Raw genomic sequence first — 15,244 nt, forward strand, 5'->3', positions numbered from 1 at the left:
CTTTGTGAGAGCTTTTCATCTCTCCTTTGTGAGAGTTTTATTTGTATTGTTATGGCTTCATTTTTTCAAGCCTTATCTCTTTTTTATTATTCTAAGTTTGTAATCTTAGTTGGGATGCCTATGCCAGAGTTTCTTCGATCCTACCTGATCGTTAGTGGAGACACACTATATTGTCTTAATTTTGTTATTAGAACGCTTCGTTATTGTAATTGCCCTTTTGTGGCTAGTTTGTATTGGCCCTTTGTGGCTAGTGGTTTTTTTGGCTGAAATTATGAATGCAATCATAGAATTTCTCAACCAAAAAAAAAAAAAAAAGAGTAAGCGATAATTGTATTAATAACTTAGGTACACGTGATTATTCCATATACTAAGTACACCACAAGATATATCTCCACTAATAATGACATAAAGGCAAATAAATTTCGACATAAAAACTGCAACACTAAACAAAACTTTCTATGTGTACATGACATTCACTATGTTGCTTTGTATTTTTAGTTGTGTACATTCCTTCTTTCTTTTTCTTTTTTTTCCTTTTTTCCCCTCACCAAACTTTCTTGCGCTTTCCTCCTCGCCCTTACTTTCGTCTTGCTCCTTTTGTTATTTAATTTTTATACATTTGGTTGTGGCTGGTTATGATTCTGTTGATTTTTCACATCAAAGTGTGTGGCAGAGAGCAGGAACGGATCCACATAGGGGCAAGATGTGTCAATTGACCCTTGCAAGCCCAGAATCCATCATTGTAGGCCAAGATGTTGGCCCCTACAAATTGCCACAAACTGCTTGATGCAATGCTCCAGAGGGCGCAGCACACCAGCACAGCAAGCATGCGTTTTACAGATTACCTTATTTCTCTTTTCAGCATTTAAGTAAATGTCTTTTTTTTTTTTTACTTTAATTTATTTTCATATTACTTCATTTGCTTAGGTTTACAATGTAAAAAAGGAAGTATCCTCTATTTGGATTCAAATAAAAATACTAGAAAATCAAATTCCCACCAAATCAAAATATGAAAATCAGTTTTAGTGCAAAATACAATTTAGGCTAAAAATGATGGCTCCTTAAGTGAATATATACTTCATACTAAAATCCCATAAAATCAGGTTTTCTTATTTGATGTGTAAGGAATAAAAGTCACCAAAAATTATCTTGAGAAAATGATTATTCCGAAAAACCATTTTTCATACTTAGCCAATATTTTTACATAAAATAATTTTTCATGTATGATATGAATGCATGAAGGGACCTAAGGTCAATCTAAGTAAAAACCTTAGATGTTCAATCCACAAAGAGTTTTACAAGAATAGCATAACTCTTACATATTGAAGAAATATTTGCTTGAATAAGCTCCCCCTAAGACAGTACTCATAAGTGTCCAAAGTGTGAGAGCTAGAGCACAAAAGAAATGTAGGTAAAACCCAAAATCAAAAAGACGATAGACCTCAAAAATAACGTAAATGCCCTAAAATGAGTAGGATTGCGCTAATATATGCCAACTCTTACGCTAATAGAACGAGACGCCTTGGGAGGCGAACAGGATTGCCCTAATTTTTTGGTTTATTATCACATTCTTAGAAATATTTCTAGTTTATTGTAGTGTGTGTATATTTTTTGAAGTTGATGTAGTTCTCTTTGATAATGGATATGAGTATTTTGTATGGTTTTATCTATTAACTATGAAATAGAATATTATCGTTTTATTTCGACGGGTTTATTTTGCATAGAATTTTTTTAACCTTCTACACGTTTACCTCCGGAATGGAAATTTCTGAATCCGCCTCTGGCAGAGGGTGGAGGAGAGTTAGAACGAGAAGCTTTAGATTTAGGGTTTATTCCCCGTTGGATTTTTGATATTCTCCTGTGCCTTGGCATACCATGATGCTCTTCTCTCCTCTTGGCATGCATGGTTGTCTCTTTTAAGGAACTTGATGGCTTTGGATGTGCATCATTTATAGAGCAAAGTGTTGTTGCTCCTTTGGTCGGCGTTGTTTGGTTTCTTTGATTTGGTGTAGTTTGTTATTCCAAAACTCTATGAGTTGTCTGGTTTTCTCTTGTAATGTCTAAAAATTGTTGAATTTGTTGGTTAGGTTAGTTTCTTTAGGAGAGTTATACTAGTTAGTGGCCGGGTTTTGTTCTTGATGTAACTAACTTGATCTAGAACAACTTAGACGACATATATGGGTTTTTAGACAAGTTCTTTACAATTTATTCTCTCTGTATTGTTTTAGCTCTAGAGTTGACTCTGGTCACTGAAGAAGCTTTATCCATATCCGTCGTATTGCTAATCAAGATAGTTCTCTATGTACTTTTTCAATTGATCTAATAAAATACTATCACTTGTTTGGTAAAAAAAAATAAAAATTTATTGTGCTTTCTCTTTCAGCTTCAATACTTTCAAGTCTGTGAACTTCTGCTTTCCTCTGTATCTTTGAGTTCCACAAAATAAAAATAAAAACCTACTTTTTAAAATGAAATGAAAAGTTTGTAATTTTCTTTAGGGGAGAGAGAGAGAGAGAGAGAGAGAGAGAGAGAGAGAGAGAGAGAGAGAGAGAGAGATTGATTGCTGATAGGCTTTATGTTTCTTTTGTTTTTGAGCATATAATGGTTTTATCGATTTAGGGATCCACACAAAAATTTTATGTCTCGTTTGGTTCACGGAATGGATTGGAGGGGAAATAATTTCCCATGTTATTTCCCAAGGAATGGGAATGAAAGATTCATTTCCCACATTTGGTAATGTCGGGAAAGCAACCGGGAGATTTCACTTTGTTTCCTTTTTCATATTTGTTTTGAGTAGGATGGAAAACAAAATTTGTATAATTTTCTAATTATACCCATATTAAATCAACAAAAAAAAAAGAATGCATTTAATGATACGTTGTAATTATAAATTGTTCATATGGACAAAATAGTCATGAAAATTGTATATTGAATGTTGGCTCATTTTCCCAAACTTTTCTATGATGAGGGAAAACAAAACTCAAGTTAAGAGGAGGGCTTCACTTCCCCCCCTACTTTCCCATGTGCTAGGCAACTAATTTCTATGTCTGGACTTACCAAACATGACAAAACAATTGAATTCTCATTTCCAAATCTCCTTTTTCATAAACCAAACGGAACCTTAGGGGTTTTTGCAGCCTAAGAGAGAATTTTATCGGTTTTGTGTGTTTTTTGTTTAAAACTAGGGTCTACAGAGAACTTGAAAAGCATGGGCCAAGGTGAATGCCTTGTTTGCCTCTCGTTTAGGCTGATCATAAATGCATGTGCACACACACATGGCACACCATATAAATATATATTTTTGATCAGATTGGACCCAATTGATGATGCGCACATATCCAGAGTCTAGCAACATAAAGAGGGATAAAGAGAGATAAAGGTACGGACAAGGTGCCAACACCTGTTATTATCACCTACCAAGTGTGGTGCTTCTTCGATGGACAACAATCTTGCATTCATTTACTTTTGATATATATAGCACAAGAAGAGTACTGCAAAGGTACTCCTTTATAATACAAATTAGGGAGAAAAGGATTGGAGCTTACAATTCACAGGGAATATACCAAAGAGAGATACATCACTTTGATTCAAACCCTCACCAACGACATTTATTCAGACTTATCGTATAACAACGCTGTGCGAAAATGATATAACTAGGATGATAATAATGTTAAAGGATCATATCGGTCGATTAGATTAATAAACCAACCATATCATGTGACATGTGATGTATCAATTATAATTAATTATAATAATTAATATAACAAGTGAATTTCACCTATCACATAATATAATTTCATTAATATAGTTTTGAAATAATAGGATCTCTTTCCCATTACTCGAATTTTAAAGGCTGATTACTTTTGCAAGCAATACCTTCATTCCCAGCCAAAATAAAATATTTATCTCTCCTTGTGAACTTGGTGCATTCAAACCCCAGTGCCCTACCAACTTCACCTTGCACGTAATTAGCCACATCAATGCTTGATCTACTCCCATCACGACAGCAAGACAGCCCAGATACCCTATCCAGCAACTGGACGGTGTAGATTGCTGAGGGGTTCATCATGAAGAAAAGTGGATCCAAGCACTTGAGCCCACCAGCAGTCGTACCATGGAACATGGTGACATGAGTGTCAACTGCAACAGGTACTATTTCATCACTGATTTCTGAAAACAAAGGGCTAAACCTAAGGAGGTAGGGTTCACGACATGTCGTTCCTTCGGGGCAAACAACCACGTCCCCTTCATTCATCAGCCTTTCCATCATCTCGGAATCTTGATGGCGGTTCCTTGTCAATCTAACAGTCTTGATTGGTGAGAGAATCTCAGACATTTTGCTTAGGCTGTACGTTACTGCGTGGAGATTTTTCTTCAATGCGAAGCAAACGTATAGAGGGTCTAGGAGTGTTCTGTGGTTACAAACGTAAAGGACACCTTTGGGCTTGTCGTTTGGAAGTGAACGATGAGAATTAATGCTTTGGCTCTCGCGTTTTGTATTATCATTCACAGTCAACCGCAGACCACTGAAACATAGTATAGGTAACGACACGCCGTAAGGCAGTGATATGCCGACTATGATTCTGAAGATTGATAAGGCAATTCCAATTGGGACCCACATCAATATGGCGATTGTATCCAGTGGGTTCGGTTTGAGAGCTAACCTACCATCGTGGAACACAAGTTTCTTCGGGTATCTGTCTCTTGGCAGCTTCTTCGAGCTCCTCTTATCTGAGTTCCCCACCAAGTAAACATCCTGTATTTGCAAGTTGCAAAAGACATTTAAGGCCACAAAAAGATACACCTATAACAATTTTAATGCATTCCATTTGAAGTTTCCAACTGGTGTACCAATATTTTATTTCTATACATCTGAGTTTTCAATAACATACTATCATACAATTTTTCATATCACTTTATAGTTAAAATATAGAGAGAAAAAAATTAACGATACCTCACGATATTAACCCAAGGTGTATCATTATCACTCTTTTCAATACTCGACATATGTTCATATGCATAATCATGGTTCCATAAATACAACGTAAAAAGTTAACCATGATTATACATATATGAACATGTGTCAAGTATCAAGAAGGATAGTGATGATGATACACCTTCGATTAATATAGTAGTGAGAAAAAAGATTTCCATATAAATGTCATTTGACCTTATTGTTTTGAAAAAGAGCATAAAACAATATGGAAAGTAGGTACCTTGCAATAATAGAATAATTGGTGATCATGAAATTTGTTGGAGGCAGTGATGCCAATTATGTAAAAACCCATGTCCTCCCCATCATGTTCTTCCAAAACAGGCAAAACGTTGTTCTCCTTTTCTTCCATGAGACCCAAAAAGTATCCACAAAACACCTTTAGCTCCTTCCCAACTACCACATCTATCTCTAAATAGTCTTTTAAGAAGCTCTCAATCATTACTCGAGGAAGATTACTAACACCAACTTTCTTCCCAGCTCTTTGTAAAACCTCAAAGGCTTCCAACCCAACGTCTTCAAAGAAGAACTTAGGCAACACAGCCGTCCCAACTCTGAAGCTCTCTTTCTTGAGCCCAAAGAAGCAGACCATGACCATTATCTTCAACCCAATTTCTTCACTCACCAAACATATAAGAGGGTACAGAAGAAAGAGAACAAGTGACCTTAACAAGCCTCCGGCTTCAAACGCCACGAGCATGAAGTAATCAAACAAAGAAGAGGATTTCAGCAAAGCTCCTTCGAAATTGAAGATGATCAGGGTTTGGTTTGAGAGGTCTGATTTGTGGGAATAAAGAGAACTGAAGAACTTATCATTTTTAGACTGGCTTGAGCTTGCATGATGGCTGCTGCTCACACTCATAAGGAAACCTTTGAGTTTCCGAAAGAAAATCCGATATAAAAAGAAAAATGGTTTGAAGAAAAAGGACTTGGTCATTTTGAGTAATGTTTCTCCAATGCTAGAAGTCGTACAAGTTAGGCTGTGTGTGGTATTAGAGCCAATATGCTGTTTATATACAGTTTCGGATATAATGATACCCTCTTACTTCACTTTTATTACACTCACATCCAAGAGAACAAAAATAAAATAAAATAAGGGCAGCCCGTCGGCGTCCGTGCAACCTACTTTTTAACATGGTCCATATGGTGATCCTTTGAAAGCCGAAGAACTTATATCAAATAGGAATAATACTATTTTGCTATCTCTTGTCTATCATAGATGTTATATGGAAAAGTTATCATACGTGTCATATCGTGATTGATCAGTGATAACAAAATAGTGATATCTCTATTTCATGTAAGTACTTCTCTGTCGAAAGATCAATATTACAAAGAGTTTGGATTTTCGGTCTTTAATCAAAATATTTAAAATAAAAATTGAAATTATTCATGAGATTTATTGAAGTTAGTTGATCTAACTTGTGGTGTTGCGCTTGTCGCTAGTCTTTTCTTAGCCTGAATTATTTGTGGCGGGCTGATATTTTAATTGTTATAAATATAAAATCATATCCTTCCCTTTATCCACATGTCAAAAAATTGTAAAAATGTTGGGGTTTTGATGATTTATGGATACAAATAACTATGCACTGCAACCACAGAGTTTAGACTATTAGAATAAGGTTTTAAAATTATAAGAGGGTCTTAGAAGTAAGGTCTAGGGTTGATTACTCAAGTTTCAGAATCTCGAATTGTTGTCTTCCATGGTTGACCAAGCTAGAATCCCTACATTGCTGGAGTATAAAAGGGGGTGTATGCTATATATTTACACTCCCAGTCGCCTTAAACACCTGCAATGCAAATATGTATCTGTTGTAAATGTAGCAAACCACCGTCGCATGGAAAAATGATTGCAGAATTATTGTGCATGAAGTGCGTTCCATGGCTGAAAAGGAGGAGAGAGGAAAGAAAAATCATATGCAACCCAAACTCACCGCGGCCCACTAAATTGAAAAAGCCAAGCTTCCCTTCCTTTTATTATGAACGGCCCAGATCAATTTTAACATGCCAACAGCATATACATCCCAGCAGTCCAAAGTATACATTCCCAAATTCACATTCTGTCATGGGAGAAAAAACCCGATTAACACTTCTCTAAGACGTAAACAAGTGGGTTTACACCTGTAATTTTATACCTTAGAAATTATTTTTATGGCTCTTATGTTCAAGTCAATATCTTATAAATTGTAGTCTTATTAATCAGATTGAGTGAAAACACCAACAAATTTTGTGAACATAGTTCATATTAGGTGAATTATATACATCTTGTGTTCTTATGTGGAATTGATCAAATCTTCACTGTTAATTCATTTTCCGACATCCATAGAGTTGAAACTTTTAGAATATGAATTGTTTGAGTGCTAGAAATTTTTTGACTTAATGCACGTTCGCCAGCACGTAATATGTATTTTTTTCTTTCTAAAAAATAGTATATACATATGTACATAATGTATATATACTTACATATATGCGTATGTTTTTTTCTTTCATCATGAAATTTTTGTTATTAGGCCACCGACTAAAGCATGGTAGGCTAAGCTTGCATACCTATATTGCAATTATGAACCAATTATGAAAGCAAGGAGTGAATTATTAGTCATGTTTAAATGAGGTGTATTTACTAATAATAACGTATCAGAATAAATGACTACCCACTAAAGGATTTTGTTTTATTTTTTTGGTTGTTGAAAATTCATATTTATTATAAGAGCAAAAAAAACAGCCCAAACTAACAAGAAATACATAGAGGTCCGGAGACCAAAAGGAAAAAATAGTACAAAGGCATGTCAGATGATAAAACAAACAGCAGACAATATCCATTCCAAGAATCCCCAACCCAACCCTACATTATCAGCAGTCATTGCCACTATATGGCTAACCGTGTGTTGTATTTTTGTTTTTGGTCAATAGGCTAAACGTGTGTTGTTAGGGTTTTGATAGTTTCACACGAGATGTGCCCCACGAGCTAGGGTCTACCCATTGATGAAGTCATCACATGCATGATTTGCGGAGGAGAAGAGAGAGGAGAAAAGAGAGAAGAAGGCAAACCAGAGAAGATATCCCAGCCCACCAAACAAATTTTAGGACCAATGTTCTATCCAGACTCAATCGGGTTGCCAAAGGGGTTAAGGTCCTTCCTTCAAAGCCCTATCCCTCGTAGCTAAAATAACAAACAGTTAGTGATCGAAAAGGGGCTCTCTTGATTCCTTCATCTGTTCATTTGGGCCTGCAATGGTTCCTCACTACTCCTTTCCTTAGTACCCATCTTTTTCTCATATCATTTTCCTTCAATTCTCCACCATTTTCCTCCTATTTTCAATCTTTATTTATTAAAAGATTTCAAAAGAAAAACGAATATGTCACAAATTGGTCTCTTAGACCTCATTTGTTAGGGTGGACTAGACTAGACTAGAAAATACCTATATTTTATGTTCAATCAAGGCATATTATGAATATTGTTGTCTAACTTGGAGGATGAAAGAGAAATATTCATAAGAGGTTGATGGCTAAAACTTATCCCTCATAATCCTACCAATTTCAATGTGATTATAAGGGGGATAAGTTTTAGTCATCAACCTCTTATAGATAGTCTCCATTCTTCCTCCAATTTAGGCAACATATACATATTATACATTCAATGCACATGAAATGTAGACATTTTTCTAGTCTAGTCCTCCCTAAGGGCTTGTTTGGTAGGGAGGACTAGACTAGAAAAATGTCTACATTTCATGTGCATTGAATGCATAATATGTATATGTTGCCTAAATTGGAGGAAGAATGGAGACTATCTATAAGAGGTTGATGACTAAAACTTATCCCTCATAATCCTACCAATTTCAATGTGATTATAAGGGGGATAAGTTTTAGTCATCAACCTCTTATAGATAGTCTCCATTCTTCCTCCAATTTAGGCAACATATACATATTATGCATTCAATGCACATGAAATGTAGACATTTTTCTAGTCTAGTCCTCCCTACCAAACAAGCCCTTAGTGATTAATTCACGAGCCATATTTTCATTTGATTTATATTTTAAGTACGCATTCCTACTGGACAATTATGGTTTAAAATAAAGAAACATGTATCAATTAGCCGTAGACTTAGTGCCATTTCTCTTCCTAAAGTTAGAAGAGTTTGAATATCCCAATTCTAACAATTAATTGTCCTCACATTTATTGGAAGTAATTCTATGGTGGTATGACATTCATTCTGGCGGAGACTAAACAAATATAATCTCTTTTTTTTTTTTTTTATAGTGAAATGGGGGATTAATTCTTAAACACATAAAAAATAAATGACAGAGACAGTATGAGTTTTAGGAACTCTTAACAAATCATCATTAAAAGTAGCCTCGACCTAACTAGGAATCTCAGCAAGATATTATCTTTTGGTTTGCCTCTGGCCCCTATATATATTGATCTGCCTCTATGGACATTCATTTCTTCACCGCCCAACATGTGGAACTTTGACATTACTTCTTCAAGAAACAAACTCAGCGGCAGATGTTTTAACATGAATGGGCCATTTTGTTTAGAGGTATCATTCACTCAAGCTTTGTATGATAACCTCCCGCGCAAATTCGCTTCCTAGCTCTAGGCTGTGTGGAAGTCGCCTTGTTTTTTTCTTTTCCTTTTGGGGATATTTTTTTTCTGAATTGTGAAAGTGTCGTGGTACCCTAATTTTGTCAACAAATGGAATATAGTAATCAAACCCTAGCACCTAACAAAAATTAGACCATCAACCAACCTTGTTCTTCCCGTATGCGTGGAAATCAAACCAACTCCAAGTGCCTTATCAGTCAATAGTAAACGAGTTAGCCTACCTAACCTCTAATACATCATTTCTGGTTCACTTGCGTATCACTTTTTATCTTTATGATTATTTTGAAGAAATTGAAAGCAATGACATGTTAGATCTTTGAGTATATATGCCCTTGTCATAATTTCATGTAGTCTACTCAATTAGCTATAATAGCTAGTCTTCAGTTATCATCTACTTATATACATGGGTCCCATCTTTTTAGAAAATGTGTAATTTAATTATTTCTTTACATAACTTCCATAATGGCTAAGGGGTCTAACTCAGTAGAAAAAGGGCTTTAATTTGCAGATAAGATATCTCAGGTTCGAATTCCCACAATATCATAATTGTGTGTGTGTGAAAAAACCCCCTTCCATGTAGTTTAGACTATCGCTTATACTAAAAAATACATAAACTCCATAATGAAAGCCCATAATTTAACTTATATTGGGTAGTCATCGAATAGGTGGCCAACAAGGGTGTTATATATATAACAATGTCAAAACCCCGTAGCCCTTGTGACAAAAGAGATTAAAGCGTGTGAGCTAGAGACTTCCTCTCCATACATAAATCCCAGTCTCTCGCTCATAAAATTGTTGCTGCCTTGCATACATTCATCAATCGAGTTTCATTTTCCTCAAGAGAGACGCAAGACCAGGCATTATTAGCTGTGACGCAATGCTGATATCTCAACCTCCTCTCACGCTCACCAAGTTGGTATGTCTTTCAGTTTATTGATTAATTTACTCCAACAGACAAAACGCAAATTAAGCTCTCCATTATAGTTTGTCTTCCTCAATACTAATCCCTCCATCTTCTTCTCTTAAATCCTTCTCACATTCTCACTAGCTAGCTAGCTCGTTTATATCTTTTCGCTAAGATTATGGGTTCGGGTTCAGTCTTTCCATTGTCAAGTGTACTATTAATATTAACCCTAGGAGCTCTTCTGGTTGCCTTCTTTGTTAACCCGGCATGCTCCACTTCAAGACGAGCTCTCGATCTCCATGACCACCACCAAACCATGCAAAATGGGTTCAAGGTGACTCTCAAACACATTGATTCTGATAAAAACTTGACCAAACTCGAGCGTCTTCAACGTAGAATCAAGCGTGGCCGGAAAAGGTTGCAAAGGCTCAGCGTCTTATCCACCTCATCATCAGATCATAATTTGGGTGCCACCTCCCCGATCCACGCCGGGCAAGGAGAGTTCTTAATGAAGTTATCAATTGGCACTCCAGCTGAAACCTACAACGCTATCTTGGACACCGGGAGCGATCTCATCTGGACTCAATGCAAGCCTTGTAAGGACTGTTACGATCAGCCAAGCCCGATTTTCGACCCCAGAAAGTCCTCAACATTCTCAAAGCTATCATGTGAAAGCGAGTTCTGTGAAGCACTACCCTCACAAACATGCACCGACAACTCTTGTGAGTACTACTATGCTTATGGTGATTTTTCCTCCACAGATGGGATTCTTGCAACCGAAACGTTCACATTCGGAGACGTTTCCATCCCGAAAATAGGGTTTGGATGTGGGAAAGACAATCAAGGTGGTGGGTTCAATCAAGGTGCTGGTCTTGTGGGGTTAGGGCGTGGAACATTGTCGTTGGTTTCGCAGCTCAAGGAGCCCAAGTTCTCATATTGCTTGGCTTCCGTGGACGACACAAAAAGTAGCAGCACACTTTTGATGGGGTCTGTAGCAAACTTGGACAACACTACATCAAAGCATGCAGATATCAAAACAACCCCTTTGATCAAAAGCCCAAACCCGGACCAATCAACATTTTACTATCTTGGCCTCGAAGGCATCTCCGTGGGTGACACTCGGTTGCCTATAAAAAAAGACACATTTGCCCTCGGAGATGATGGCAATGGTGGTCTAATCATAGACTCGGGGACAACTCTAACGTACATAGAAGAAGGTGCTTTTGATTTACTCAAAACGGAGTTCACTTCCCAGATCAAGCTTGCAGAGACAGACGCGACTGATACCGTGGGGCTTGACGTGTGCTTCAAATTGCCAGAGGACGATGGCTCTGGAAAAGTAGAGGTGCCAAAGTTGGTGTTTCATTTCAAGAATGCGGATTTGGAATTGCCTGCTGAAAATTATATTATTGCTGATACCGACGTTGGAGTACTTTGTTTGGCTATGGGGTCTGCCAGCGGTATGTCTGTGTTTGGGAATTATCAGCAGCAGAATTTGCTGGTTTATCATGATCTTGTCAAGGAGACGATTTCGTTTGTTCCTACAAAATGCGACCAGTTGTGATTGGGTCGGCTATTATTCTTGGCGTACCCACGTACGCTTAGTTTGTCATGATATCATATTTTTTTCCCTTTCTTATAACAAAAACAATTAAAGTCATGATTTGTTTACCTAGCTAATCTACTCCAAATGAATCAAATTAAAAAATAAAAGGTTAGTCTATATAATTTAGTTTTAATAATATAGCCATATTGTGCGGTACTGTCTAAACTCTTTGTATAATATATATGTTTTTGGGTAAAACATACTTTTCATCCCTTATTTTCTGTGTGTTAATATTTTGGTTTCCTTCTCGAATTTGAATAAAATAGAGACGAAATGTCGCTAGACTAAACGGTCATGACACTTACTTCTATAATTAAATGTGCGAGTTAATAAACAAGACTATATATAACCTAAATCAAAATCAATTAAAATAATTGAAATTGCAATTTCATTTCTTATTTTATTTAATGATAACCCAGTACAGATAATATACTATCTCATACATCATCAGTTATGATCAAGCCATAAACATAGCTTACAATTACAACAATTAACCAAGAATGGCGATTATCTCTCTAGTGAATTTAGCAAACCTAACAATGACATTATTCCTATCAGTCAATGGTGATTGTCGCCATCGTCCTCCTCTGGAAAATGACTCTTCACAAGTGTTTACCTCATCAGCAACATCTGCAACATCATTCCTCGCGTCCACGAAGCGACTCAATATCACATTTTTAGTGGCCTCTGTAATCTTTCCAACACCCAAATCATACTCATCCTTGCAAGTCCCAAGACCTTTCCGAATATACTCATCACTCGTTTCATTAAACAACCTCGCAATTCGAGCTTGAGTGTCTACAGAATTGGTCAGCGTTTGGTCAAGCGCAATACGAGCCAGTCCTTTAACATCAGCTGTAGAACTACGAGGGTCAGATTTTAACGATGACACACATAAGTCGTAATTGGTGGTTTTGTGGCACGTCTCTTGTATAAAATCTGTACTCACTGATCCTCGAGATTGGCTTAGAACAAAGAGAGTGAGACATGCGATGATCCATTTGAGAGATCTCATTCTTCTTGTTTTCGTATTTCAAATTTCAATACCTCAAGGCTCTTACTGAAAGAATGTACAATTCCAGGTAATCTGATTTATCTCTTTTCCACAAATGTAAATTCGGTTTTTTTGGAAAATAATAGAATTTTGTATACAATGCACGCAATGCAACAAAAATGGAATATAATATCTATAGAAATCGAGGGACTGTCATTCTCTACAATTATCATGAGTTAAGGAGTATAAATATCATAAATAATGTATGAGGATACAAAGGAGAACTTATAGAATGGTACTCGACGTGATATAACTTGTACACGTGTTATAATATAGGTGAATGACAAGGTTAATATTTCTCCATTTTAAGAAATAGTATCGATAAAATATCCACTTATATTGTAACACGTGAACAAGTCATACCACGGGACTTGTTTGAGGAGAAATAATAGTGGTATGGAATAGATAGATAAAATAATTAACTATTGTTTTCTATTTTTAAGAAAGACTCCCCACAACATTGAACACTCGCTACTTTTTTTTCTTCTTCTACCTTTTTTAGAGTGTAGATGATTCTCCTAGCATTTTGTTTTTCCTTGGTTACTTTTGGGCTGAGGCTTGCCACAATCCAAATGAATTCATAGCAAGATAGAGAGTCTTAACCTCCAATGCTTTGAAAAATTGACCGAGCAATCTGCTGTACAAATATGCTCAAATAATCTCCAACCCGAGATAGCTACATTTGTCAGCATTGCAGAACCGCAAACGTTTGACGCGCTAATCTCAAAGGCATGCAATGCTGAATGACAAGTAGCTCGACAAATAGAAGTGACTCAGAAGTCACAAGACAAAAAGGCCGGCGATGAAGAAAAAGAAGAGTATATGTGGCTACCTTTGCCAAAATATACAAAAAGTCTAACATGGGCGAAGAAAAGAAAGGATCAAAACGGTTCACGCTCAAACAAGGGAAAGAGGTCAAATACACCTTCGACGATCATGATGTCGGACAAATTCTCTCTGAGCTCTTTACAGTTAGGGTCATCGAGCTTCCTGAGCTTAAAAGACATGCTGAAGTCAACAACAACATGACTCCAATTATTTGTCGATACCATCCTATTCTCAGTCATCTGACAAAGGATTGTCATGTCCTCAAGGATATGTTGACTACGTCCGTCATCGAAATTGATTGAATAAAAAAAGGACTTCTTAGATTTAGGTCTAAAACGATTAGTTGTCATAGGGTTTAGTCCTCATGTTTTTTATTTTAGATGTAGGTCCTTTAACATTTATTACTTTTTTTGTTGTGTCAATTTTACCCTTTGAGGTAAATAAGGAAAACACATTGAAAAATTTAAATTTAATGCATAATTTCCTTGTAATTGAATTCCATAATTTAAATTTTGAATTTTTTCCTTGATAATATTCCCTAATATATGGACAAAATACAATTTAATCAATAAAAAGTAAAGACCCACAAATTGTACCAATCGATTAGACAAACACCCACATTAAATTATAGGGAGCTTTAGTTTTCACACATAAAATACTTTACTAATTTGAAAGATAGATATACAATTTTACTTAATTAATATAAAACCAAAGACAATAAAGTAACACCTACTTTTACTAAAATAACATTGAAGAGCACTACAATTACAACATGTGCCATTGTGATTTATTGTCAAATATAGAGTCAAAACGACATAACAAGACTCAAAACAGAACAAAAAACGACACTACTCAAATTGAATCAGTTCCAAAATCCCTTTCGCGCGACCTTTCATCTTCAACTTCAGAGTGCTTCAGCCGATAGTTCCTCACTGACCACCACCAACGACGACGACGAGCAACGACGAGCAGCAACGACGAGCAGCAACGACGACGAGCAGCAACGACGAGCAGCAACGACGAGCAACGACGACGAGCAGAAACCACCACCAACAACGACAACCACTGACGACTATCGAAGCGATTTTCACTCTCTTGGGAAAAAAACAGTAAGAAAATGACCCTCTAACACAGATTTGTCTTCGATTTTAGGGATTACACATTTTTGCATGTTGTTCTTTATGCAATGCAGTTTTTGGAAAAATGGATGAATCGTTGGATTCAAAACTACTCTTCGTTTAGGTTTTGCTTCGTTTATA

The 15,244-nt window shown here is 36.4% G+C and overlaps 3 protein-coding genes across 3 annotated transcripts; 1 reads left to right on the forward strand and 2 right to left on the reverse strand.

Annotated features, from left to right (window-relative positions):
• Window positions 1–3,475: 3,475 nt before the first annotated feature.
• LOC117622152 (probable glycerol-3-phosphate acyltransferase 3) lies at window positions 3,476–5,961 on the reverse strand. Its single transcript, XM_034352727.1, has 2 exons — window positions 5,217–5,961; window positions 3,476–4,756 (listed from the first exon to the last, which is right to left on the reverse strand). Exons 1-2 carry the CDS (start codon window positions 5,928–5,930, stop codon window positions 3,836–3,838), a joined length of 1,635 nt encoding a protein of 544 aa, XP_034208618.1. The 5' UTR covers window positions 5,931–5,961; the 3' UTR covers window positions 3,476–3,835.
• A 4,428-nt stretch (window positions 5,962–10,389) lies between these two features.
• On the forward strand, window positions 10,390–12,157 carry LOC117622445 (aspartic proteinase nepenthesin-1). Its single transcript, XM_034353113.1, has one exon. The coding sequence runs from the start codon at window positions 10,676–10,678 to the stop codon at window positions 12,059–12,061; it is 1,386 nt and encodes a 461-aa protein (XP_034209004.1). The 5' UTR covers window positions 10,390–10,675; the 3' UTR covers window positions 12,062–12,157.
• A 436-nt stretch (window positions 12,158–12,593) lies between these two features.
• On the reverse strand, window positions 12,594–13,118 carry LOC117620845 (putative invertase inhibitor). The gene has a single exon (XM_034351088.1). The coding sequence runs from the start codon at window positions 13,116–13,118 to the stop codon at window positions 12,594–12,596; it is 525 nt and encodes a 174-aa protein (XP_034206979.1).
• Window positions 13,119–15,244: the final 2,126 nt, after the last annotated feature.

Source organism: Prunus dulcis, chromosome 3 (genome assembly GCF_902201215.1).
Source record: "Prunus dulcis chromosome 3, ALMONDv2, whole genome shotgun sequence".
NCBI classification, from domain to species: domain Eukaryota; kingdom Viridiplantae; phylum Streptophyta; class Magnoliopsida; order Rosales; family Rosaceae; genus Prunus; species Prunus dulcis.

Coding starts and splice junctions, on each gene's coding strand:
- LOC117622152 (XM_034352727.1), bottom strand. CDS start 5,930: ATGACCAAGTCCTTTTTCTTCAAACCATTTTTCTTTTTATATCGGATT. Junction 4,757..5,216: donor AATTATTCTATTATTGCAAG/GTACCTACTTTC, acceptor TTGCAAATACAG/GATGTTTACTTGGTGGGGAA.
- LOC117622445 (XM_034353113.1), top strand. CDS start 10,676: ATGGGTTCGGGTTCAGTCTTTCCATTGTCAAGTGTACTATTAATATTA.
- LOC117620845 (XM_034351088.1), bottom strand. CDS start 13,118: ATGAGATCTCTCAAATGGATCATCGCATGTCTCACTCTCTTTGTTCTA.